General features: G+C 29.6%; 4 protein-coding genes across 9 annotated transcripts; 3 read left to right on the forward strand and 1 right to left on the reverse strand.

Annotated features, from left to right (window-relative positions):
* Positions 1-252: 252 nt before the first annotated feature.
* LOC111292261 (splicing factor U2af large subunit A-like) lies at positions 253-4,702 on the forward strand. Of its 5 annotated transcripts, none has more exons than XM_089766634.1 (13): positions 253-467; positions 779-1,047; positions 1,165-1,278; positions 1,478-1,590; positions 2,177-2,247; positions 2,330-2,377; positions 2,477-2,536; positions 2,618-2,678; positions 2,765-2,877; positions 2,957-3,403; positions 3,509-3,644; positions 4,104-4,181; positions 4,357-4,702. In XM_089766634.1, the coding sequence occupies exons 1-12, from the start codon at positions 336-338 to the stop codon at positions 4,157-4,159; spliced, it is 1,620 nt and encodes a 539-aa protein (XP_089622760.1). In that variant the 5' UTR covers positions 253-335; the 3' UTR covers positions 4,160-4,181; positions 4,357-4,702. The 5 variants fall into 5 exon arrangements, with proteins under 5 accessions (XP_089622760.1, XP_022740278.1, XP_022740277.1 ...); XM_022884543.2 differs by having other exon boundaries at positions 4,114-4,181; XM_022884542.2 differs by having other exon boundaries at positions 2,477-2,678; positions 4,114-4,181.
* A 9,529-nt stretch (positions 4,703-14,231) lies between these two features.
* LOC111292194 (small ribosomal subunit protein mL103 (rPPR7)-like) lies at positions 14,232-16,860 on the forward strand. Of its 2 annotated transcripts, XM_089766637.1 has the most exons (2): positions 14,232-15,583; positions 16,733-16,860. In XM_089766637.1, exons 1-2 carry the CDS (start codon positions 14,365-14,367, stop codon positions 16,780-16,782), a joined length of 1,269 nt encoding a protein of 422 aa, XP_089622763.1. In that variant the 5' UTR covers positions 14,232-14,364; the 3' UTR covers positions 16,783-16,860. The 2 variants fall into 2 exon arrangements, with proteins under 2 accessions (XP_089622763.1, XP_022740185.2); XM_022884450.2 differs by lacking the exon at positions 16,733-16,860 and having other exon boundaries at positions 14,232-15,588.
* On the forward strand, positions 16,817-20,223 carry LOC111292195 (uncharacterized). The gene is made up of 9 exons (XM_022884451.2): positions 16,817-16,956; positions 17,045-17,093; positions 17,255-17,343; positions 17,446-17,502; positions 17,612-17,674; positions 17,768-17,833; positions 18,836-18,922; positions 19,372-19,465; positions 19,587-20,223. The coding sequence occupies exons 1-9, from the start codon at positions 16,852-16,854 to the stop codon at positions 20,072-20,074; spliced, it is 1,098 nt and encodes a 365-aa protein (XP_022740186.1). The 5' UTR covers positions 16,817-16,851; the 3' UTR covers positions 20,075-20,223.
* A 3,168-nt stretch (positions 20,224-23,391) lies between these two features.
* On the reverse strand, positions 23,392-24,714 carry LOC111292893 (transcription repressor OFP7-like). The gene has a single exon (XM_022885515.2). The coding sequence runs from the start codon at positions 24,653-24,655 to the stop codon at positions 23,588-23,590; it is 1,068 nt and encodes a 355-aa protein (XP_022741250.2). The 5' UTR covers positions 24,656-24,714; the 3' UTR covers positions 23,392-23,587.
* Between the last annotated feature and the right edge of the window lie 2,233 nt (positions 24,715-26,947).

The following is a 26,947-nucleotide window of genomic DNA, read 5'->3' on the forward strand; positions in this document are numbered from 1 at the left end:
CTAAAAAAAAATTATGAAATTATAAATAATTGATTTTCACATATTTAATTTTCATAATTAACAAAATATGATTAATTAATATTAATATAAAAAATATAAAAACAAAAATTGTTTAAATAAATAATTATTATTTAATATAATTTAATTTAAAATAATTCTTACTGACAAAAAAAATATTTTTAATTATTAGTTTAATTAAAAAATTTATAAATATTTTTAAAATATATCCTCGACGAAGCGGAGCCAACGATTGTTTCTTCAGTAGTCACAGCAAAACAGTCAAAACAAAGACCCAAAAAGAAAAAAAACAACCCAACCAAAATCACCAAAAGAAAATGACCGATTACGAAGCTCGCTACCAGAGCAACGGAGAGGACCTTGAAAACAGTAATGGCGGCGATCCCCCTCCTCAGCTTCGCGAAGCTAGTCACGGCGGCCTTGATGATCACCGCAATTCCAAATCCCAGGTACGTTTATGTCTCTACCACGAGATCGCGTGAAGTTAGGGTTTCTTTTTCTCTCAAGTTTCTAGCCATTGATATTGCTTGTTTTAGTCTTTTTTTTTTTTTTGGGAGAAATTTTTGAGGAATTTTAGGTTGGTTAAATTTCTAGGGTTTTTCAATGTCATTGTAGTTGTATGAGTGTACTCATTTATTAAAAGCAAATTTCTTGGCGTTAGTTTTGTTAAGTAGGTATGTTTTTCGCGAATCAGGCTCCTTTAGCAATATAATTGTGGATTTCATGTTCGTTAATGCTAATGTGACTAAACTGTTTGCAGGATGGATCTCGTGAGTACGAGAGAGGGTCTTCTAGAAGTAGGGAAAAGGAGAAAAGCGGTGATAAGGAAAGGGAGAAGGATCGTGATCGCCATAGGGACAGGGAAAGGGACAAGGATAGGGAGAAAAGTAAGGATAGGGACCGAGAAAAGGACCGTGACCGTCATCACAGAGATCGTCATAGGGATCGAAGTAGGGAGCGGAGTGAGAGGAGGGAAAGGGGAAAAGATAGGGATGATGATGATTTTCACCGAAATCGAGGCTATGTTAGGTAGCATAAATAAATCAATTTAAGCTGCCTTGACTTTTGATTACTCTTTTTCACAACATGCTCGTTGTTCTTATTGCTAATTGTTAATGGAGTTATATTTTTAAATGTTGTTTACAGGCGAAGGGATTATGATAGAGACAGGGAGGACAGGCATAGGCATGGGTCTCGCTCAAGGGGTAGATCTGAACACAGATCAAAGTCAAGATCCCACTCTCGCTCACCCTCAAAGAGGTAGGTTATAAAGAACTTGATGATTTGTAAAGCACATAGTTTCCCTTGTTTTAGAAATTGAAGCAGTATTTGGTTAATTTTTGCATATTTGTTTCCTAGTGAGTCTTGGAAGTAAAGCATGACCATTTTAAAGTTTTTTACCCTAGTTTATGTCAATTATATTTCTTGTCCCTGATATACTAACTTTATTTGTTTGCAGCAAAAGGATTAGTGGCTTTGACATGGCACCTCCCGCTTCAGCAATTTTAGCTGCTGGTTCTGGTGCTGCTGCTGCTGCTGCTGCTGCTGCAGCCACCGCTGCTGCCACTGCAGGTACATATGCCTTTACAGGATTTAAGATTGTCATATTTTGTTAACTGCTACTTTTTCTTTTTGGTTGATTTAGTGTAGGAAGTTCCTATCAAAAATACTGGTGTGGTTTTGGTAAGCTGTATTTTTTCTTCAATTTTGTATAAACAGCCTTTTGAGCTGTGGTCTTCTAGAAGGGTTGTAAAATCATTTTTATATTCTTTACTTGGTGAAATAATTCTGGAACTGAGAGAGTTTTGGTTTTTTCTTGTGTTTGGTGTTTGTTTGTTTGTTTCTGTGTTTTTGTCTTTGTTGTAAGAAGGCAATTGCGTGAGCCGACTTCTGTAGCTTTTGTTACAAGGAGGAATCAATGCACCGGTTTAATGGTATTGTTCGTCTTTCCACTGGCAACTATTGCCTTTTTGGGTAGTCTTGCAAGTATTTCCTCAAGACTTTGCTTATGTTGTGTTCTTTTCCTTTTTATCTTTAAGAGTTTCAGATATGCTGTGGGAAATGAGGCATAAAATTCCTTTTGTTGAATCAACCGCTATAGGAATAAGACCCTTATTTATAATTATTTCTTTGTATGAAATCTGAATTTCCTTTGCAGTCCAGATTCCTGGGAATAATCCAGCCCTTCCTGGAGTGTTTCCAAACATGTTTCCTCTAACAACTGGTCAGGTATGTATTTCTCTCATGTTTATAAGATAGTTGTGGGCTTGCTGTATGTTCTCTAACTTTGTATAAGTTTGATTTTTTTCAGCATTTTGGTGGTCTCCCTCTTATGCCTGTTCAGGCAATGACTCAGCAGGTTGGCTGGATTATGCATACATTAGTAGTTTAGACCTTTTCCCTAGAAAATTATTTTCTTACATTACAGACATTTATATGATTTATCTTTTCATTTCAGGCTACCAGGCATGCTCGTCGCGTCTATGTTGGAGGGCTTTCTCCTACTGCAAATGAACAGGTTTTACTCTACACTATAGTTAGTATCTCATTGTTATGTTTGCATTTAGTGCTGGAACTGACCCTAAATATTATGTTACAGTCAGTCGCGACTTTCTTCAGCCAGGTTATGGCTGCAATCTGTGGAAACACTGCTGGTCCAGGTATACAGAGAAATCTTTTGATCTATTGGATGACTGAATTACCTGATTTATGTCTCTGGTTGCTCATCCTTATATGTAACATTCAGGGGATGCTGTTGTTAATGTCTACATAAACCATGAAAAGAAGTTTGCTTTTGTAGAGATGAGATCAGTTGAGGAAGCTAGTAACGCAATGGCTCTAGATGGGATTATCTTTGAGGTATTTTTATTTTCTTCTGGATCTTCATACTGAAATCATTTAGATACAAGAAGTTGCATTGACCTGTTTGAATTTCCAGGGAGCGCCTGTGAAGGTTAGGAGACCAAGTGACTATAACCCTTCACTGGCTGCAACTCTTGGTCCAAGCCAGCCCAGTCCCAATCTTAATCTAGCTGCTGTGGGTCTATCTCCGGGATCTGCTGGTGGGCTTGAGGGTCCAGACCGCATTTTTGTGGGAGGGCTTCCATATTACTTCACAGAAGTACAGATCAGGGAGTTGTTAGAGTCTTTTGGGCCCCTTCGTGGTTTTGATCTTGTAAAAGATAGAGAAACTGGAAACTCAAAAGGCTATGCATTTTGCATTTATCAAGATCTGTCAGTCACAGACATTGCCTGTGCTGCTCTAAATGGAATTAAAATGGGTGATAAAACTCTTACTGTTAGGCGAGCAAACCAAGGTGCTACCCAGCCTAAGCCTGAGCAAGAGAGTATCCTCCAGCATGTGCAGCAGCAGATTGCTTTGCAGGTAAGATTAAGTATTGCTACCTTTTGTTTTTTTTTTTTTTTCTAAATCTTATTCTGTCACATCTGTAGATGATTGGCTAATTTGCTGAATCCTTTTATTTTTCAGAGGCTTATTTTGCAACCACAAGGTTTGCCCACAAAGGTTGTGTGCTTGACTCAAGCACTTAGTGAAGATGATCTTAGAGATGACGATGAGTATGATGACATTGTTGAAGACATGAGACAAGAGGGTGGAAAACATGGTGAAATTCCTTTTAAACTAATTGGTCCATCATTTTCAGATTTGGCCCTCCTTTTTAAGTTTTAAGTTTAACTTGCTAAGTCCCTTGTATATTTTATCAAACACTGATAATGAAGTTTTTTAACTTAACAGGGTAACACATAACCCTTAGTATATATTTAAAAAAATAAAAACCAATTTAAAAAAGTAGGACATGAGTCATCATGTTAACCCGTATGTAGAATTAAAAAAAATCCACTTCCAGTATATCAAATAATTTCTCCCTTGTATATTTTCCTCGTCCTTTTTGTGTTTATATCTCTGTTTTACAGCTCTTTCTAGTTCCATTTTCTGCTATAGAATCAAGTTTAACATGCACAGATGGAAGACACAATAACCCTTTACCTATAATTTTTTCATACTGTTTTCTCCTAATTAATTCTTTGAATGAAGTTTTCTGTGGATTCGAAATTTTCACAAGTACCATGCAGGTGCATTGGTGAATGTTGTTATACCTCGCCCAAATCCAAATGGTGAACCATTACCGGGTGTTGGGAAGGTCAGTGTTCGACCTTTTTCTTCAATGTATATCATTTTTCGTTGACGTTATGTATGGTAATTCTAAGAAATTTTATTGTTTTGGTGAACAGACATGCATTAATGAATGTTTCTGCTAGTTTCTCGTGTGCATTCCTTCCCCCGAATTAATAACTGTAATTCTTTGGTATTCTCAGGTATTTCTGGAGTACTCAGACGTTGAAGGTTCCCAAAAAGCCCAAGCTGCAATGAATGGACGGAGATTTGGTGAAAATCAAGTTATTGCTGTCTTCTATCCAGAGAACAAGTTTGCACAGGGGGAGTACGATGCCTAATGTCATCTCTGCCATGCATTGTAGTTGGTTGTACTGATTCCTTGTTTAGGTTTAGACTTTATATATATATATGCTTTATGAAGAATATGATTTAAGTAGTGTAATTCTCTGCTAAATTTCTGCTTTAAAACCAAACAGCGAACGAAATGTTAGAGGGATATAGATGGCTTTCATATATTAATCTAATGATGAAATTTTGCACTTAAAAGCCAGGTTGTTAAGATGATGCTCTGCTTCATTTGAGTGGATGTTGACAATGCACTTGATCCAGTTCTAAAGCGACATGATGGTAATAATTATCTTCAATCATCCCAATGAAGCATTGGAGCGTTAGAAATTTCTTTACTTCGTTTTTTCTTTTTATTTTACGGTAATAGTTCTTTTCAATTTTTTGGTAATAATTTCAAGTTAATATCATTTTCGACTGATAGAAAAACTAGAAGAATATATTTTTATATTAAAATAAGAAATGAATTCGTTCACGTAACAAATATAAAATTAATTTTATGAGTATGTAAATTTTTTTCCCCAAGATTTTATGAACGTGTATGCGATAGATATAAAGAATTAACATACATTTTATCTTATCGAATTCATATAAATAAATTAAAATTAAGAAAATGATAAAGTGTAAAGAAAAAGTAACAAAATTAGAAATAAAATCTTTAATTTGATGAACTTGAATGGCTGGGAGAAAAAGAAAAATGAGACCTGGGATTTTAGACTTTACTGCCGGCTATGCCTAGCCCCGGAACCAGAAATTGGCGATCTCTTCGGGGATTTTTTTAGTAAGAATAAGTATTTTAACCTTATAATAAGGTCAGCAAATAATAATTATTAGATTTACATAATTAAATTTTAAAATAGAAAACGATAAAACATGCTTATCAAGTAATGAGAATGTAAAACAAAATTTACAAAATTTTATATATAATTTAAATAATATTCATTTTATGTAATAATTTATGTTTCATTTTATCACATGTTTATGAAATTACTTAAAAATAAAAAAAATAATTAAAAATATTCGTTTTAAAATAATTTTTAATGTAATTGATATCTTTGAAAATAGCTAAAAATATTATAAAAATAATTCTAAAGAAATTAAAAAATATTAGCATAAAAATTCTTTCAAAAAAATTAACTTAAAAGAATTTATATTTTAAATAAAAATAAAACATTGTTAATATAATCAAATGAGAGAAATAATAAAATTTATATCAATTTATGTAAAATATGATAGAAGTATCATAACATGCTAAAAGATGAGTTGTGAAAATTTTAAATATAATTGAATATAAAAAAAAACATTAAAAGGGTTATTTTAACGTAAATAATTAAGTTAATAACGTAAAATTTAAATTAAACATTTTTCTTATAAATATATAAAAATATAGTTAAAAATAAATTCAAGTATAAAAATTAACAAAAAAGAAATGATATTTTTAAAAAATTAATTAAAAATATAATAACGTAATCATGTTAGAGGAACCCTAAAATTTCAATAATTTAGCATAAAATATATTATAAGTGTCGTAACACCTAATAAATAATTATGATAATTCTAAACTTAATAAAATGTAAGAATAACAATAAAAAGATATTATTGTAATATAAATAATTAAGATAGCAATGTAAAATTTCAATTAATTATTATTTTTATAAATATATAAGAAAAATATATAATAAATAAAAAAATATAGATAACATGAATAGTTAAAAAGAAACATAATATTTGTATCATTTGATGTAAAATATATAAGAAATGTCATAACATATTAAAAAAGAACTATAACAATTCTAAACATATTGGAAGTAACAACAAACATAAAATATATTATTGTAATGTAAATAATTATGATAATAATGTAAAATTTTAATTAATTATTATTTTTGTATATATATAAATAAAATAATTGCAAATTAAAAAATAAATTGGTCTATAGACATTATAGTTAGTTTGGGCCTCAAACCAATTGGGTTCGGATTCGATCCAAATCTAATTGTATAATTTTTTACATTTTTTTATATCTTATTTGTCTTATTTATTTATTTATCTTATTTTATGTTTTAGCCTTTTATTTATCGAGTTTTGAATTTTTATCATAAATCATGTTAACAAAATTTGTGGAGTAATTTGAGCATTAATCAAGAATGATCTCGACAATTAAAACTAAAACATGATCCTTTTAAATATTAAAGAAAGGTTGAAAAGAAATCAAATCAAAAAATCAAAGTCAGATTTAATTTGAGAAATTTTGAGGGATTTTGAAAATCAAGGAAAATCAAGACAATTCTAAAAATTAATTAAATCAATTTTAAAGATAATTAAGAAAAAAAATCAATTCAAAACATAATTAGATCTGCAATCATTTTCATTCAATGTAAATCCCTAAAATTCTTAACAGAAGGCCTTATATAAACACCAATCAATCACACAAAAAAAAAAAAAAAGAGAGGAAGAAAAAAGAAAAATTCTAAGGATCTTAGTTTTTTTATTTTTTTAATTTTAGGAAGGAATCATTCAAACAAATTTTAGGTTTTTTTTTTTCTTTAGGTTATGTGATTTTATTTCATTTTGAGTTTAATTTAATTCGCTTTTGGGTTTCCTGAATTTGGGTTTTAATTTCTAAGTTTGATTTCATATTTTGTTAAGTTTCTAAGATTTTTGTTGGGGTTTTTTATTGGTTTTTAATTCTAAGATTTTTGTTAGGTTTTCAAGAATTTGAAAACTTTTCTAGGTTTTTCTAGGTTTAGGATGAACTTTTTGGTTGAAGATTGAAGTTTTTGCATGAACCTGGTGACCCGCATGAAGATTTGCTCTTCAAGCTCGACCCGATCGTAAATTTTTTTTTTTCTTTCATCATATTTTCTGTTTTAATTTGATTTGATATTACTTTTTTTATTTTATTTTCATTTTATTTTTAGATTTTTTAATTTTTACTTATTATTATTATTTTCATCTTTAATTATTATTTTATTCATTACTTTAAATTGAAATTTTTATTATTTATTTTTTTAAAATGCCTTTATGAATTTCATTTTATTTATTTAAAAATAATAACAAAAAATATTTCTAAAATAAATTCATAAATCTTACCAAACTATTAGAGAATCTCATAAATCAATTTTTTTTTTGTTTTGATTCTACCAAATTATTAGAAGATTTGCATCTTAGATTAAGTCTTACTATACTATTGAAATATTTAATATATTTTTTAAAAATAAATTTACAAAAAAATCTCACTAAATTATTGAGAGATTTGTATCAAAGTAAATCTTACTAAACTATTAAAAGATTTTACTAATTATTTTCTTGAATAAAAATATATTAATGAATTCGACGACGGAGCCTCTTCAGAATGAGACACTGATTTTCATGAATACTCTTGATGTTAGAAAATTATTTTAAATTGCTACTAAACTATTGAAGCAAATTTAGGATTAGTTTTCAATAATTAAATGATATGATAAAATTATAAAAATATTTTAAGATTTGGGTAATTTGAAATCAAATTGGTATCATCCTTTAGATAAGCGCTGTAAGAGTGCTATAACTTTCTTCACAAATAATTGCACTATCGAACCTAAAATCTGATTTCGTGAATTAGTATCTACTATTTAAAGATACTTAAGTCAATCTTGAGACTCTTTTTTAAATGTGACAGATTCTATCAAGTAACATATTACACCTAAACAAAAAAAAAATTAATGACAACTCTTTTAATTCATGTTTAGTAATAGGTCATAGATCTATATGTTTTTGACAAAGTAACATAAACAAGTGTGAAAAAAATGTAAAATTAATATCTTTTAGCGCAAAATGGGTAAAAAGTGTCATAACACACCAAGAAAGAGTTATGACAATTCTAAACATAATAGAATGTAAGAACAATTGTAAGAAAGTATTATTTTTACATAAATAATTATGTTGGCAACATAAAATTTTAATTAATTATTATTTTTTAAAATATAAAGAAAATAGTTAAAAATTGAAAAACAAATAGATAATGTAAAATGAGTATCATTTGGTGTAAAAATGAAAAAAAAAGTATCGTAACACAATAAGAAATAGCTATTATAATTCTAAATGTAATTCAAAGTAAGAACAATCATAAAAACATATTATTGTAACGTAAAGAACAATCATAAAAACATATTATTGTAACATAAATAATTAAATTGTCAACACAAAATTTTAATTAATTATTTTTTAAAACATAGAAGAAAAATAGTTAAAAATTAAAAAATATATTGGTAATGTAAATAAGTGAGAAAAAAACATAAAATTAGTATTATTTAGTGTAAAATGGGTATGATTGTTGTAATACAATAAAAAATGTTATGACAATTCTAATTATAATGAAAAGTAAGAGCAGTCATAATAATATATTATTATAACATAAATAATTATATTGGCAACCTAAAATTAGTATCATTTGACCTAAGATAAATAAGAAGTATCAGAACATATTAAAAAAAAATTATAACAATTTTAAACATAATGAAAAAATAAATGACAGATATTATTGTAAAGTAAATAATTATGTTGACAACTTTAAATTTTAATTAATTATTGTTCTTGTAAATATATAAGAAAAATAACTAAAAATTAAAAAATAAATTAATAATATAAACAAGTGAGAAATGTTAAATTATTATCATTTGGTGTAAAATGGGTAAAAAGTGTTGTAAAACATAAAGAAAGAGTTATAGCAATTCTAAATATAATGAAAAATAAAAACAATCATAAAAATATATTATTATAATATAAATAATTATGAAAGTAATGTAAAATTTTAATTAATTATTATTATTGTATATATATAAGGAAAATAGCAAAAAATAAAACATAAAAAATAAAAAAATAATGTAAACAAGTGAAAAAAAATATGAAATTAGTATTATTTGACGTAAAATGGGTAAGAAGTATAGTAACATACTAAGAAAAAACTATGACAATAAAGAATATAACTAAAAATTGAAAAACAAATAGGTAATGTAAAAAAGTGAAAAAAAAAAAAGTAAAATTAGTATAATTTGATGTAAAATAAGTAAAAAATATCATGACATACTAAGAAAAAAATGACAATTCTAAACATAATTAAAAGTAAGAACAATCATAAAAAAAATACATTATTGTAACGTAAATAATTAAGTTGCCAACATAAACTTTTAATTATTTATTTATTTGTAAATATGTAAGAAAAATAGCTAAAAATTAAAAATAATTAGTAACGTAAACAAGTGAGAAGAAATGTAAAATTAATATTATTTAACATAAAATGAGTATAAATTGTCAAAATATGCTAAAAAAAGTTAAGAAATTTTAAACATAATAAAAATTAAGAACAACCATAATAATATGTTTTTGTAGCATAAATAAGTATATTGGTAACATAAAATTTTAATTATTAACATTTTAGGTGAGATGGTGATTTAAGAGGAGGGGTGAATTGGATTTCTCTAAATTATTTTCAAACAATAATTTCAATACAATTGAATGGGAAATTAAAATCAATATTAAAATATGATGCAAATAACAATAAATTGATAATCTTAAAGCAAATATAAGCAATAACAATGAATGCAAAGTAAAGAGATAGGGATTAAAAAAATCAAATACAAAGATTTATAAAAGTTCGATTCTTATTCTTAAGGTACATTCATCATCTTTCTTGGTTATATTCTTAAGGTACATTCATCATCTTTCTTAGTTATCCATACTAAGGCTTCAATCCACTTAATTTGAAATGAGAATACAATCTTATCTTTTTTTTCCTAAAGCTTAAGATAGAAATCTCTACTTTTATACAATTAAGAGCATACATCACCTATTACTTACAAGATAACTCAAATATTTTTACAAACTAAAATACCTCTCAAGGTTGAATGTTTATCTAATGAGGTATAAAGAAAATGATGAATGAAATACAACAATATTTTGGATACGAGAAATACAAAGGATATTGAATTTAAACTCTAAATCTTTTAATTTCTTTGAAAGAATGAAAATATGATTTGTTTGATCTTGCTCTATTGATTCATCAATCTTCTTGATGTATTGGAATGTCCAATTTATAGAGGCATTGAGAAACTAGCCATTGAAGAAATGTGAGAAATGAAAACACATAATTTTCTCATTTGAAACTAGTCGTTGGAACACTTTTAGGCACAGGGGATTGATTAGTTTTGATAGGAGATCAATCTGATGCATTAAGGGATCGATTAGTTTTTGAATTTCACTCAATTTTTGACCATTATAGCTGAGGGGATCAATTGGGTCAAGCTAAACTTTAGATTCTGGATGAATAATGCCATTGATTGTCTCCTATTTTACACTATACTCACTAATTTAATCATATATAGAGTTATACAACATTAAATCAAAAACAGTTTGAAGATTTAAAAATTAGACTTAAAAAGCTTTCTATTTATATAAAACTCATCACCTAATTCATTGTATATAAATTATAGTGAATTTTTAAAACTATCCCTTATGTAGTTTTTAGACAACTGCATAGTATCTAGTAAAAATTCAAAATATTTTCTTAAAAAAATTAGATTTTTATTTTGTTTAATTCATTAGAAAGTATACTCAAAGCGCTTTCCAACCATATACAATTTGAATTTTAAAATTTTTTGAATTAATACAAAAAGAAAAGACAAGTTCAATGTTGGAAAACTTTATTCCAATAAAACAACTTTTTTAAGTTTATCTATTTCTCAAAACCAATATTATCAAAATTATATTGAGTTTAAGATGAATATGGTCACTTTAAAAATAATTGTTGGACTTTTATTTAAGCTCAAATAAATAATCTTTAAAAATAGATTTGTTTTGAAAAATATGAAAACAAAGAAATGTTTATTTACACTTTGAAAAACACATTATTTATTTGGTGCTAAAAATAATAAAACTTAAGAACATATACTAAATAAAATTTTTTCAAAATCTTACTCAAGCTTATTTAGTTTAATGTTTTATTATTTCAAAATAAAGATTAATTCAATACTAACATTAATTAATTATTATTTCATAAATATCTAAAAAAATAGTAAAAAATTAAAAAATAAATTGATAACGTAAACAAGTGAGAACAAACGTATATATCATTTAGCATAAAATAAGTAAAAAGTCTTATAATATATTAAGAAAGAGTTATGACATTTGTGAACAAAATGAAAAGTAAAAACAATCATAAAAAATATTATTATAAGGGTAATAATTATATTAACAACGTAAAATTTTAATTATTAATTATTCCTATAAATATAAAAGAAAAATAGTTAAAATTAAAAATAAATTGATAATATAAACAAGTAAGAAATAATGTAAAATTAATCTTATTGGAATAAAATGGGTTAGACGTGTCATAACACACTAAAAAAAAGTTACAACAATTCTAAACATGATAAAAAAGTACGAACAATAGTAAAAATATATTATTGTAATGTAAATAATTATGATAACGATATAAAATTTTAATTAATTATTGTTATTATATATATATATATATATATAAGGAAAATGGCTAGAAATTAAAAAAATTAGTGATGTAAACAAATAAGAAGAAATGTAAAATTAGTATCATTTGATATAAAATGGGTAAAAACTGTTGAACACAGTAAGAAAAAGCTATAATAATTTTAAACGTAATAGATAATAAGAACAATTATAAACATATACTAATGTAATGTAAATATTTAAGTAAGCAACGTAAATTTTTAATTAATTATTATTTTTATAAATATATAAGAAAAATAACTAATAATTAAAAAGCAAAAAGTAATTAAACAAATAAGAAAAATATAAAATTTGTATCATTTGGCATAAAATAAAAAAGAGTTATGACAATTCTAAATGTAATGGAAGATAAAAACAATGGTAAGAAAATATTATTATAACATAAATAATTAAGTAGATAACGTAAACTTTTAATTTGATTATTATTTTTATAAAATATATAATTAAAATAACTAAAAATTAAAAAACAAAGTGGTGACGTAAAACAGGTGTGGAAAACATAAAATTTATATCATTTGTCATAAAATGAATAAAATATGTTATAACACATTATGAAAAAGCTATAACAATTATAAACGTAATTAAAAGTAAGAACAACTATGAGAAGATATTATTGTAATGTAAATAATTAAGTAGGTAATGTAAAATTTTAATAAATTGTTATTTTGTTAATATATAAACAAAATAGATATAAATTAAAAAAAAAAAGGTAACATAAACAAGTGAGAAGAATCATAAAATTCACATAATTTGATGTAAAATAAATAAAAACTTTTGTAACACATCCTAAGAAAAAGTTATAACAATTATAAACATAGAAAAATGTATAAACAATCATAAGAAGATATAATTGTAACGTAAATAATTAAGTAAGCACATAAAGTTTTAATTAATTATTATTTTTGTAAATATATAAGACAAATATATTAAAGTTAAAAAAAAAAGGTATTGTGAACAAGTGAGAAGAAAAGTAAAATTCCTATTATTTGACATAAAATGGATAAAAAATATCATAACACATTAAAAAAAGAGTTATGATAATTCTAAACTTATTGGAATGTGAGAACAATGGTACGAAAATATTAATGTAATATAAATAATTAAATTGACAATGTAAAATTTTAATTAATTATTGTTCATGTAACTATATAAAAAAATTTAATAAATAATAATAAAATTTTTTTGTAACTTAAACATGTGAGAGAAAATGTAAATTCCATATCATTAGCATAAAATGTGTAAAAAGTCTCTTAACATAATAAGAAAAGCTATGATATTTCTAAATGTAACGAAAGGGAGGGACAATTGAAAGAAAATATTATTATAATATAAATAATTAAGTTAGTAATGTAAAATTTTAATTAATTATTTTTGTAAATATATAAAAAATGACTAATAAATAATCACAAATTTATTAATGTAAATAAATGAGAGGAACAATAAAATTTTTCTCATATTTGAATGCTATCATTATACCATTTTTATTCTTAAAAATTTATTAATGTAAATATTTGTATAGTAATTTTATTTTCTATTGTATAGTAAAAATATTTGTGTAATAGTAAAAAAAAATCATATCTTGATCGAGTGGTGTTTTAAATATGTTGATTTTTTTTATATAAAAAGACACTAAAATTTGCAATCAAAGTATCTATAAAAAAATCATATAAATAAAATGGTACAATGGTAATTTTCATTTTTATGATTTATGTTAATAAATTTCTAAAAGTATAAATAAAAATCATACAAATAAAATTGTAAAATACATAACATAAATAACTAAAAAAATCATTTTAAGATTAAAAAGATAACATAACATAATTTATATTTAAAATAAAAAATAAAAAATATTAAGATGAATGCTAAAATTTGTATTAATTATTTTTTTAATATTGTTATTTGTTAATAATGAAGAAATAAAAAAAATATTATTTATTGAAATAATACAAAAAAATGCTATAATTGAATTTTTATTTTAATATTAGTATTTATAAGAATAGATGAAAATAAATATAAAATTGATAATTTGTAATTTTTTTATTTTTCAAATGAATAAAATAAATAAAATAAATTTTATTTTTAATTAATCTATTAATTCGTTCTATTATTTTTCATTGTTTATCTAAATTTTATAATTTTTTCAATTTTTCATGAGATATCATAATATCCCATAATTTTAAAATAAAATCGGTAAATTAGGAACTTACTGTAAACAAACCCGTCTCCTCTAAAACCTAAAACTTGTTTAGTTCTCCCTTCTGTCTTGACCATTGACTCCAGTTGTCCCCGTTTCCTCTCCCACCCTAAAACCCTAACAAAACCGCCGAGAGCCCCCAAAGAAGATGTCATCTTCCATTCACCTCCGCCACCATTCCACTACCACCATCGCAGCCACATCCACTTCCTCATCTTCCATTTCGATTTCCCAAGCCAAAAGCAAACTCCGCACTGAATACGACCCTGACAAAGCCCTCGGAATCTACTCTTCCGTTTCCAAACGCTACTCTTCCCCTTCCTCTTCCCGCTATGCTCAAGACCTCACCGTACGCCGCCTCGCCAAGTCCCGCCGTTTCTCCGACATTGAATCTTTAATCGAGTCCCACAAAACAGACCCCAAGATTTCTCAGGAGCCTTTCCTCTCTACTCTCATCAGATCCTATGGCATCGCTGGCATGTTAGATCATGCCATCAAGACTTTCCATCAAATGGACCAATTTGGTACCCCCAGATCAACCATTTCTTTCAACACCTTGCTCTCTGCTTGCAATCAGTCAAGGCAATTCGATAAAGTCCCCCAACTGTTCGATGAAATTCCCAAGAAATACGTCCGTGTCTCACCTGACAAAGTTTCGTATGGGATTTTAATTAAATCTTATTGCGAAGCGGGTCATCCTGAGAAAGGGCTTGAGGTTTTAAGAGAAATGGAAAGGAAAAGCGTGGAGGTAACTATAGTTACTTTTACAACAATTTTAAATGCTTTGTATAAGAAGGGAAAAACAGAAGAGGCCGAGAAGTTGTGGAGCGAGATGATGAAGACCGGTTGTGAATTAGATGTTGCTTCTTATAATGTTAGGATTTCGAATTTTCAAGGCGGAGAGCCGGAGAAGGTGAAGGAATTAATTGACGATATGAGCAGCCTGGGGTTGAAACCAGATACCATTAGTTATAATTATCTGATGACTTGTTATTGTAAGAATGGGATGTTGGATGAAGCTAAGAAGGTTTATGAAGGATTGGAAGGTAATGGGTGTAATCCGAATGCTGCCACTTTTAGGACTTTGGTGTTTTATTTATGTTTGAATGGGTTGTATGAGCAAGGTTATAAGGTGTTCAAAGAGAGTGTGAGGTTGCATAAAGTTCCAGATTTTAATACGTTGAAGCATTTGGTGAAGGGGTTGGTGATGAACAAGAACATCAAGGACGCGAAAGGGTTAATCAGAACGGTAAAGAAGACCTTTCCTCCTAACTTTTTGAATGCATGGAAGAAGCTTGAGGAGGAACTTGGTTTGCCTTATGGTAATGCTGATAGTGGTGAAGCTCAAGACGCTAGAGAGTCTACAGGTTAGAAGTGAGATTTTAGCTGTTAATTGCTGGTGGTTGAGTCAGCTGCTTTTACTTAATCTGCAGCTGAGCCTGAAATGATTTTTGACTTGTGATGAACTATGCAATCAGCTATGGTAATTTCAGGTGAATCTACCACATAAGCTTGAATGATAATTTTTAGCTTCAGATACTTTTACAGATGTCAATTCTGCTTTAATTGTAAGGATTGATGCTGCTCTTTGCTATTTGTTCGTTTTATTGGTCTACTACTTGTTTTGGAAGGAAAAAAAAACACTCTAATAATCTACAATTCTCTTATTCAATGAATTTTTTGTTTATTTTGCCCATGACATTGAGCTTTGTTCTGTCCCTCTTTAAAAATATTTTTGTTGTTGAATGTTTGCGAGCTATTCCTTGCTATTTTCAATCTGGGGTTACCCTAAGCTCTCTTAACACTAATTTACAATTTCTACTCTGAAAGACTGAAACCAATTAAACGCTGATTTTACATGTTCCTTGAAGCACTGCTCCTCAGAATTTCCAAAAAGGTTATATTTGTTGAAGGCAAAGGCTTGGTTGCTGTAGCTTTTACCTTAAAGAAAATTGGCCACTTCTCCAAGTAAAAGAAGGTCATAGCTCCTTAGGTATAGGATTTCAAATTTCCAGAATTCGTTAGCTGTTGTCTGTCAATTGCCAATATGATATAGTTGGTACTTGCTAACGTTGTTCTATTATATTATTTTTTAACAAAAGGAACCGTAATCTAGGGGTAGGAAAAAGAATTGTAGGGTTTGATATTTGAACTGAAAATCTAAAAATGGTTGCATGAATCATTCTGGTAATTTTGTTTTGATTTTAAACTTACATTGAAAAATCAATTGAAGAAATAAATTTATTAAAAAATAAAAATCATATAGTAGCATTTTTTTTTTTTTTTTTACAATTTCACAATTAATGCATTACTATTACTTACCAGTAACCACTCAACAAATTTTTTTATTTAAATGCTTGTTATTATGAACATGGGTACATGGGCCAAAGGCCCATACAAAGGGGAAAGAAAAGCCCGTTTTGTGGGATGGGCCGAAAAGCTAAATAAAGTCCAAAGGTTAAAATTGGGCTACCACGAAAAGCAGTCCATCACTTAACCGTTCGTTCTAATTCCAGGTCAGAAATTTCCAGAAAAAACAGGAACCAGAAGACGAGAAAGAGCTTGATCAGGGTTTTAGCAAAGAATCGAAGGCACCAGCTAAAGATAAAGGGAAAGAACAGCCAACCAAAAGCAAATGACTACGCGAATCGCTCCCGGAGTTGGAGCGAACTTGCTTGGTCAACATTCGGCTGAGAGGAACCAAGATGCCACCGCTTACGTCGGCAATCTCGATCCTCAGGTTCTCACTAATTTCTTTTTCTCTTCTTCTTTTAACTTATTTTTTTTAAATTTCTGAATTTCATAGTTTTAAATTTTTTTACTTTTAGGTGTCTGAGGAGTTATTATGGGAGTTATTTGTACAAGCTGGTCCTGTTGGTAAGTTTTATAATCTTAACTTTATCAATTTATTTCGCTTTTAAAGCTACTGAATTTCTATTTTGATTCGAACATTTATATATTAGGGCGTGGTATATTGTTCATATATGAGTTGAATTGTTTGATAATGTCTTTTTTTTTTTTAATTTTTTTTATATCAGTTAATGTTTATGTGCCAAAGGATAGAGTGACAAACTTGCATCAAGGGTATGGATTTGTAGAATTCCGAAGCGAAGAAGATGCTGACTATGTAAATCTTTACTCCTTCATGGACTCTGGCCATTGGATTCCTTTTTTTTATTCTTATTTATTTGCTTTTTGAATAATTAGATTTATTTGGTTGAATTTGTAGGCGATTAAGGTGCTTAACATGATTAAGCTTTATGGCAAACCAATACGAGTGAATAAGGTTTGAAATTAGACTTTGGTTATATTGGAAGTGGGAATAATGTTGCGCTTTTTAGTTAAAGAATCATTTTTTATGATTGTTATGGTTTTTCTATTTTGATTGATGTCAGGCATCTCAAGATAAAAAGAGCTTAGATGTTGGTGCAAACCTTTTTATAGGGAACCTTGACCCAGTAAGTATTACACGATCATTTTAATTGTAATGATTCATGCTGTCATGTGCTACATTTCCTGTTTTAACTGTGATTATCTGGTTACACTTGCAGGATGTGGATGAGAAACTTTTGTACGATACTTTCAGTGCATTTGGAGTAATTGTTACAAATCCCAAGGTACCGACTTTGTAATTTCCATTTTTTCATTTTGTTTGATAGTATGGCATAGATTAATGACCTATGCTTTAAGGGCATGTCTGGATGCCTTTATTTACTTGTTCAGTTATCGATGCGCTGTTGCATCTTGATGTCATTTGAAAGAAAAACAAAGTTTAAAAAAGTGTTGAAGCCTTGTAGATAAAGGGTTAGGGTCGAATGAAAGCATTTACTGTCATAATTTTCTTTTTGTGATTGATGTTGAGATAAAGTTAAAACCAGTGATGTTTAGTAATTGATGGAAGAACAGCTATAGCTTGTAACGTTTCTTAACAATATTTCTATCATAAGGATCCTGGTTTTGCTTAGCATGTCACTCACATGATAGCCTTTGACTAAATGATGGATATAGAGTTGTTAAAGGATGACAAAGGCTGTATTTCTAGAATACATGCGATTGTAGTCTTCAGCCCCATGGTTAAACAAACATGTCCTAGGAAATGCTTCTATTGACATACTAATCACAAGTATATATTAACCCTTATGGAAGTTTATAAACAGATAATTTTGCTGATGCCTATGTGAAATTATTAATATAAGGAGAATTTTCCTTTTAGTGCTTGTCAATTCTTTATACACGTCAAATGGGTGGGGGAGGGTTATTCGAGGAATTCACTTTTGGGTAGATTGACTGAGTAGTGTGGACTTTTTTTGTTATGAGCATACAGATTTACTAAATTAGTTTTGGTTTTGAATATATTTGAATGGTCATGCAATGACATAATCTATTAGATGGACTGGAATGCTCATATGCCTTATTTTTGTTTCAGGAGAACTGAGTGATACGAAAGCTAATAGTGAGTCCTAGTCTCATTCTCATTTCTTGAAAAGCATTGATAGTTGGTTGGGAAAGTGAATAAGAAGTTGACTAAATATTTAAAATAGTTCATTCTTTCTTCAACATTTTGTTTATTCTCCACTATTTGCTAGTGGATCCTGATGTTTACCACTTTCTGACATCAGATAATGAGAGATCCTGAGTCAGGAAATTCACGAGGTTTTGGATTCATCAGCTACGATTCATTTGATGCATCTGATGCTGCTATTGAGGTATGTCTGCATTGTCACTTGCATTTGCTTGAACTATTTCTAAGATTTAATTATGGGAATGTTTAAATTGAACCTTGATTTTGTTTTTCTGGAGTTATTGCAAATTTCAAATTATCACTTGGATTGAACCTTGATTTTGTTTTTCTGGAGTTATTGCAAAGTTCAAAGTATCACAATTGTTTACATTCTGCCTTCAGTTGTAGGAGCCTCATGGAAAGTTATTTTAGAATTTAAAAGCATAACTTCTCTGATTAGTTTGCTTCTTGGTGTTATCTCTTTAACAATTGGGAAGGACTTGATACTATTCTCCACTTATCTGCTAATTGGGATTAGTTATTGATGTTGTCACTGCTTCCATGGTTCAATATGTGATGTGACAGTCTTAATAACTTTGATTTGGTTTCATCTCTCTTGCAAAACGTGTTAAGTTTTTCTCTTTGATGTTGCAGGCAATGAGTGGCCAATACCTCTGTAACCGTCAAATAACGGTCTCTTATGCATATAAGAAAGACACAAAAGGCGAACGCCATGGCACCCCAGCAGGTGGGTTTTTTCACCCACCTCGCCACCTTCACCCTTTTTCCGTTTATTACTTTTTATATTTTGATTGTCTTTGCCATATAGATGGTATGTAGGTTTTTGAAACTTTTTCCTCCTGATACAGAGAGGGTTTTGGCTGCAAGCAATCCAAATGCCCAGAAGAGCAGGCCCCATACTTTATTTGCAAGTGGACCTCCAACGCTCCCCTCTGGTCCCCAGGCCAATGGTGCTATAGGAGCACCAGTGCCTCCACGACCTTTTGCTAATGGTACTGTTCCTCCAGGCCCGATGCCAGTGGTTCGTCCTCCACCGCCTCAAAGTGTACCCTTCCCACCAATGCAGCTTACGGGTCAAGCACCTTGGCAGGGTCAACCAGGTCAACCAATTCCTCCCCCAATCATGCCTCCGCCTATGCAGTTCAGACCACCTCCACCAAGCATGCCACCACCACCTCCACAGACAGTGTCTGCTCTTTCAAGGCCTCCACCACCAATGGGAATGGAAGCACCACTTGTTTGGCCCCCACCACCACCACCACAGCAAATGGGTGGAAGGCCCCCTATGCCACAGATGTCAATGCCACCCCCTCCTCCACCGCCATCTATAAGTTGAAGATCCAAAAATCTATTTTCTCTTCATTCGCTAATTGAAGTGCATTTTTGTTTTTTTACGGTAATACAAATGAAATGAATTGTTATCTATTGATGTGTGAAAATAATGAATATTAGACTTTCGGTGGGATATCTCCTTCCGCGTTTGCATATTCCTCACTTTTAACATGTTATGTCTTTGAAGAGTTGTGAGTGGGTGTGGTAGTCTCAATTGAGGACCAATAAAGGACTGTCAAGTCGGTGATTGAGAAGTTTCTTTGGTTTTTTAAACGAGATGGATTAAAATGACCACTCCAATTTTTTTTTTGAAGTATGGATAAAAATGTAGATGAATTTTACAAAATGCAGTTTGTGAATTCTAAATAAAAAATTGAATAAATTAAATCTTAAAATCTGATGTTATTGACAAATATTTAATCATTGATATGAAAATTTGAAGTATTCTTAACAAAATTTACTTACTTTTTATTTTTTCTTTGATCCGATATTGTAGAATTATACCAAAAGAGTTTTTATTTTTTCTTTAATCTGATATTGTAGAATTATACCAAAAGATTTTAATCATCCTTTTTTTCCGGCTCCAATCAAGAAAGAAAAAAAAATTTTCATGGGCTTCGGTGAGTCCCGTCAGCTTTTCTGTTTAGGGGTGGGCTATCAAGGTGAACTTGCTGGCTCAAAAGTTGGGCCAAAAAGCATTCAACTCCTATTAGGCCTAAGCAACGCTTAGAAATAATTTATTTCTAGAGCAATGCATTAACCCTGTTCTCCTGGGTCTAATCTAAACAAGTTCTAAACTTCTAATCTAAAAACCTGTCTGTCATTTTCCCAAGAAGGCAAAAAACCAAAGCAGATCTCCATGTAATTCTAATTCTAATCTCAAATCCCAAGGTTGAAAAAATGGAAATTCCAACAATGAATCTCCCATGAACTTCCATAACAATGCTATAACTGACTTACAACAACATGATGGGATTAAACACTAAACAGTAAAAAGGGTGAGCAAGCATGCTTGGTATGTAGGATGTATCCTTTATAATTCGAAAAATCAAATCTCAAGCAGCTGCCAAAAGAGAAAAAAAAAAAAGTAAATTTCTTTTATTTGTACGGGAAGAAATGCGCATCTCAGTCAGTTTTTTCAGGTTGGTAAAGAATCTCTGATACCGTGTACGCTCTTCTTTATTGAAAATTTCCTTTTCTGGCAGTTAAAAATTTTAGCCTCTCTTCTCTCTCTTTGTTTGAAGGGTAAAAATGATTTCTGAAACATTGGCCTTTGGCGTTCCATTTACAAAACAGAACTGACAGCTATGAAATCAACAGCTTAGTTAAACTGCAGATATAAATTATAAGCAGGGGATTGATTATTAATGGACATAGAAATGCACATGCAGCAGCAGACGAGCGGTTCATAGGTGATTTTACAATATTAAATAATGTACATTTCTTTTTCTTTGCAATTTTGCTTTATGGTTATTTTACAATTAGACTGCAAAGAAAAAAAAAAAAAAAGAAAACCCTCACTTCTTCTCTCGTGTACTTTATTGACTTTAACATCGAAATGCGTCTCAAATTATTATGTTCGACGCCACCCCCCCCCCCCCCTTAACTTTTCTTCTTGCGATAGTTCACGTTAGCATTTGCTGTCCTTTCTTCCTTCAGCAAACTTTTACATCAGCAATAATTATAAAAAGAAAATTATGATCATCTCTACATCTCGACACGTCATTTTCGTGATTACTATGGAACATTAAGATAATGATTTCCCTTTTTTCTAGGAAATTAATACATGAAATAAAGAATCAGGGTCAATATTAGGTAGTGGGGATGATAGCAGGGTTCAGTCGAGTGAAAAGAAAAAAATACGTGCAAGGGAATAATCACCGTTCAAAGCAGAGAAGATAGAGAGATTGGAAGCATCAATATCAAAAATTAAGAAGCATTAATTTATGATTGATCATGTCCATGAGTGGTTTCAATCATCAATTCATCACTCGTTTATTAGGCCGTATAGCACTCTTTTTTTCACCGTGTGGAAATTGAAAAACTCCTCTGAGGTTCATATTTTGGTTCAATCTCATTTTGCAAACAGAATGTTTCTGCAAAAGTATCAACACTTTCATGCAGGTAGAACGATGCAAATGGGAAGGAATGCATTGAAGGCAGCAGGTGAAATTGAAAAGCAAAAGAAAAAGTAATCTGCAATAAATACAAAAACCAAACGGCATTTGCAGGCCTTGCGCATGCAAAAAAGATATATAGCAATAACTTTGCTATACTTCATAGGTATGGACTATGTATTATATATGGACCCATTTTCTTACATATCAGCCGGCGCAGCAAACTCAAAATTCATATATTCCTCTATGTTTTGTGGTTATAAGAAAGTATGTGTTGGACTCTTAATTATTAATATTTAATTTTTGATCATTTAAAATATAAAAAAAATCATATTTTTGTCTTTAACCTTGATTCTATTAAAATTATAACAGTTCTAATTTCAGTTGTTAGACAAAAAGCTTCAATCTAATTAAATAATCAAATTAGTAAAAATAAAATTTAATAATTAATCAATCATATAAGAAATAGTAATTTAATGTAATTTAATTCAACTGATTTACGTTTACAAATGAAAAAAAAGATCCAGTTATTATAGAAAATTATGAATACATCAATAAATCAATTTCACTCACAATCAATACATTATGGATCATCTCATTTTTCTATAGTCTTAGAGAGTATTATCCACTCAAATAAATACAGATTTATGTGACTTATTATTCATATGCGAGTCTTTTATTTTTCTCTAGTCTATTCAAATATATACAATTATAAGGATCCTCTCAATCTCTTATAGCCTTATAGAGTGTTTATTTCATAAAGCTCCATAATTTTTTTACATTTTTTTTTTATATTTAATTCTATAAAGATTCCAACTATTTATAAGCCTATTAACTTGCGTATTAAGAAATTTTTTAAAAAATTTTTCACTTTACAAATCTTTTTATATCTTAAAAAATCTCAAATAAATTTTTTATAAGATTTGAATAAGTATTCTCAATACATTGACAATCAAATATTTAAATACATTCACTTAAAGTAACATTAATATAATTTTAAGCAATGTTATAATGCGATGTAGCTAGTATAAATTGATAATATTATAATACAGTTTATCAACACATATGATAAATAGTAAGTGTTACCCATGGGGAGTTCATTTAAGTAAAAGTTTATGTAAGGAAAGGTTATCTTATTTCAAGCATGTGAATATTTACACTGAATTTATAAATTATTTGTTAAAAAATATTATTGATGGCAAAAATCAAATTTAAATTTTATTAGCAAAATATTTTATTTTATCGATTCAACCAACCTGCATTTGCCATCAAGGATCTAGTGATCTAGAGTTAAGTCCATAAAGAACTGAGAAATCATGCAAAGATTAATACTCCTATATTTTACAATAACGTTATTAGAGTCACTAAAGCATTATTAAAATTTGATAATTACCCGTTCATTAACTAAGAGCACAAGAAACTCGAAAACTAGTAGATTTTCGAGAAAACAAAGTCTCGCAAATCTCGGCAAAAGCCTGAACAATAACCCCGTGATGATGCCTAGAATTCAAAGACAAGAAACAATGCAAGAGTTGTTCCAAATCTTTCTCTTCAAACATTTGTTTCTCTAATATCATCTCCATCATCGACTTCTTAAAATCCTCGTATGGATCCTCCGATTTCTTCACCACAGCGAAACTCTCCCTCACTTTCCCATCCACCGTGCACGGTATCATCCGTTGCAAAAAGCACGACAACCTCGCTGGAGATTCGCTCTGTGACGACGATAATCTCACCATCAAATTCCTTTTTGCCTTCTTAACTTTCTGGTTTTTCTTCTTCTTCCTTTTATGTCTCATAGGTATAATTGTTTCGCGTATTTTTTCTAAGTTGGTGTTGAACTCTGAAGAGGAATCAGTGGAGAAGCTCCTAGACGATGAAACTAGGGTTTCTGTTTCTTCGTAGTTAATGCCATCGTCTTCAAAGCTTTCGCTGCTAAATAATCCGCTGTCGGCTGACGAGGTGCTTATCCGGATTTTTGACTTCGTTTTCTTCTTTTTGTATCGTCGTTTTTTCTTCTCCGTGTTAGGAGGCGGTGGAGGAGGAAACAAGTCATCGTCGTTTTCAGAGATATTGTAGATTTTGCGACGGGGGGTCTCGTCAACTTTAGCAATGAGGTGCCATCCATCTTCTTTTTCCCAGTGAAACTCCGGTGTTGGCGGCGGCGGTGATTCGCTGCGGTCAGTTTCAGAGAAGTACCGTGCGGTTGGTCTTGATCCGAGACCACAGCCGATTGAAGAGAACGCTGAGAAAACGTGGCGTTTGAGGGAGGAGTAATGAGGCAGCTTTGTCGACTTTGGTTGCTGTGGGCATGGGGGTAAATGGGGGGTGATAGGCTTGGGGTTGACTGAGGAAATTCTGAAGAACGAAGGGACAGAATTTGATGGGAGATCAGAAGGGTTTTTGGAACGGCAAGATTGAAAGGAAGGAAAGACGCCGGATATCTTCAGCTTGAAACGTTTCGCCATTTTTTTTGTAGATTATTTTTGAGTTAGTTCTCTTTAGGTTTGTCTCGAAGCGATATGCATTGTCCAAGACATGAACTGTTTTGTCTGAAAAAAGGTCGAGTTTATATATAGAGAAGTTGTGGCTTTTTTAAAAAAAGAAAAAAGGGTCTCGCAAATTTATTGCTTTTCTTTAATTTTTTAATTCTTTTTGGTGGTTCCTAATTATTTTAAGTTTTAATTAATCCAAAATCAAATTAGATTGAATATCATAAAAAAAATAAAATCTCTAAAATCTATTTTTTTTATTTATAATACTCAAAATTAAAATTTTACTTTAAAAAAATCACTTTTCTGGTTACTCGAACCAATAGGTATTGGTTTTCTTTTATTTCTTTATTCTTTATTCTTCCATGTCATCTGCTATGGTGAGAATAAATTAATGAACTTGGGTTGCTAGAGCTTGTTTTGCTCTAAGGAAACAAGAAAATAAAGTGAGTTTGTTAATGTCGTGTTGAAGCGATCAAGCTTCTCCTCTTGTTTTGACCACTTTTCCACGCTATCAGGAATAGCGTGATTGATTGATATTTGATTTAAAAAAAAGGATCATCACTGGAAAGGAAAGTTCTCTAACTATGTAGGAAGGAGATTCACCCATCACCAGCAATAATAATTTGATTAAAAGAATGAATTATTGTGAACTTGCTCATTAATCTTGACTCATGGAGCTTATGATCAAGCCCATGTTTTCAACGGGCTAGAGCTAGGTTTAGACTTAAGAGCATAGCAATAATTTCTACCTCCAGAAAAATGTAGGTTAATTCTTAATTGTGTAAACACTATTCATATACCCAGCCATGGTCAAAATCTTAATCTATTACCTCTCCCCGACCCCGTTGGTAAAGAAATGCATACAACGAAGCTCCTTTGATAGGAATTTATCAGTAGCAATAATGGGCACTGGCGATTATTGATCAGTGCAAAATTTTTTGTTTTCTTTGTGTGTTTTTTTTTTAAATGGTGAAGAGGGGACTAAAATAACAAAGCAAGAAAGACGATGGAGGGCCAGGGCTCGGAAGCAAGAGGCTCATCAATAATAATCATGTCGATCACTGCAAATGTTAGGAATCGAGTAGTCGTTTTTATCAAAAGTAGTGCCCATCAATAATATTCATTGCCTATACCCTTCTCCAAAGGAACCAGTACATATACATACGTATACATATATATGTATAATTCCTAACATCTGGAAGCAAACTAATGGGAGAAGTTATGTCCGGATAACCATATATACGCTGGATATGTCGGGCACTCGGGCTAATTTACTGCGGCAACACTGTCATATTTTTCATTGCTTGAAGCAAAAACACAGTGTAAGCCGCCTTCAGAGTTAACAGAGGGAACATCTAAAAATTTGAGGATGTAATAACGATGATGATATATATTCCGGGGCTATATATCTCGGTGTATACAATCGTACTCTGACGGATTCTATTTCTTTCCCTCGTTACTCGTGGACCTTTTTTCAAATTTTTATTAACTTAAATTTGGGTTTTCATATTAGTGATTAGATTACTAATTAGTATATCATATTGGATTAGTGAATCCAACTCTTTAATTTTATTCTACTCGTATTCTTTAAAGGCCAAATCAATAATGTGAGGACAAACCGACAAAGTTGGTATCTGAAAGTTGGATTTCCACGGTTGTTCGCTTCCCAAGTAAAATAATTTCCAATTTCTTTATTTTTTAGGACCTTTGGAAGAAAGGAGAAAAAGATTTCCGGTTTGAAGTTTTCTATATTGAGAAAATAGTTTATAGTTTTTTATTCATATTACCCCATGCTGGGCAATGGTGTATCATTTTTTAAATCATAAAAAAAAAATGATATCAGTATAATATATATAATATTTATATTTGATATATTATCAGTACATAAATTTTATATATTATCAATAAATTAAATAATATCATTTTATTAATAAAATGAATCAGATAATACTACTTCATTAATGAATAAATTTTTTTTAAAATTTTATTTTATATATTTATTTTAAAAATTAATATTTATTTATTAATGAAGTGATTTCATCTGATTTACTAATAATGTATAGAGTTTATACACTAATACTGTATTAAATATAAACTCATATATATATATTCAATTATTAATGTTGCATTTTAAATGTTGATGCAAACTGTACCATAAGTTTATTGTTTTTTCTTTTCCCAAAAGGAATCCATTTTTAAAGCAAAAGCTTGCATGCATGGGAAATAATAAAAAAAGAAAAAGAAAAAAACCAAGCTATAAAACAT

This window comes from Durio zibethinus, chromosome 10 (genome assembly GCF_047325235.1).
Source record: "Durio zibethinus cultivar Kanyao isolate XHJ-2024 chromosome 10, ASM4732523v1, whole genome shotgun sequence".
NCBI classification, from domain to species: Eukaryota; Viridiplantae; Streptophyta; class Magnoliopsida; order Malvales; family Malvaceae; genus Durio; species Durio zibethinus.

What these genes read in the sequence shown, in the direction of transcription:
- LOC111292261 (XM_022884542.2), top strand. Translation starts at nt 336, where the DNA reads ATGACCGATTACGAAGCTCGCTACCAGAGCAACGGAGAGGACCTTGAA. An exon ending in CGAAATCGAGGCTATGTTAG is followed by an intron (nt 1,048 to 1,164) that starts GTAGCATAAATA and finishes TGTTGTTTACAG; the next exon opens with GCGAAGGGATTATGATAGAG. An exon ending in TTCCTCTAACAACTGGTCAG is followed by an intron (nt 2,248 to 2,329) that starts GTATGTATTTCT and finishes GATTTTTTTCAG; the next exon opens with CATTTTGGTGGTCTCCCTCT.
- LOC111292194 (XM_089766637.1), top strand. Translation starts at nt 14,365, where the DNA reads ATGTCATCTTCCATTCACCTCCGCCACCATTCCACTACCACCATCGCA. An exon ending in AGACGCTAGAGAGTCTACAG is followed by an intron (nt 15,584 to 16,732) that starts GTTAGAAGTGAG and finishes TTCTAATTCCAG; the next exon opens with GTCAGAAATTTCCAGAAAAA.
- LOC111292195 (XM_022884451.2), top strand. Translation starts at nt 16,852, where the DNA reads ATGACTACGCGAATCGCTCCCGGAGTTGGAGCGAACTTGCTTGGTCAA. An exon ending in GCGAAGAAGATGCTGACTAT is followed by an intron (nt 17,344 to 17,445) that starts GTAAATCTTTAC and finishes TTGAATTTGTAG; the next exon opens with GCGATTAAGGTGCTTAACAT. An exon ending in TAATTGTTACAAATCCCAAG is followed by an intron (nt 17,834 to 18,835) that starts GTACCGACTTTG and finishes TTCTGACATCAG; the next exon opens with ATAATGAGAGATCCTGAGTC.
- LOC111292893 (XM_022885515.2), bottom strand. Translation starts at nt 24,655, where the DNA reads ATGGCGAAACGTTTCAAGCTGAAGATATCCGGCGTCTTTCCTTCCTTT.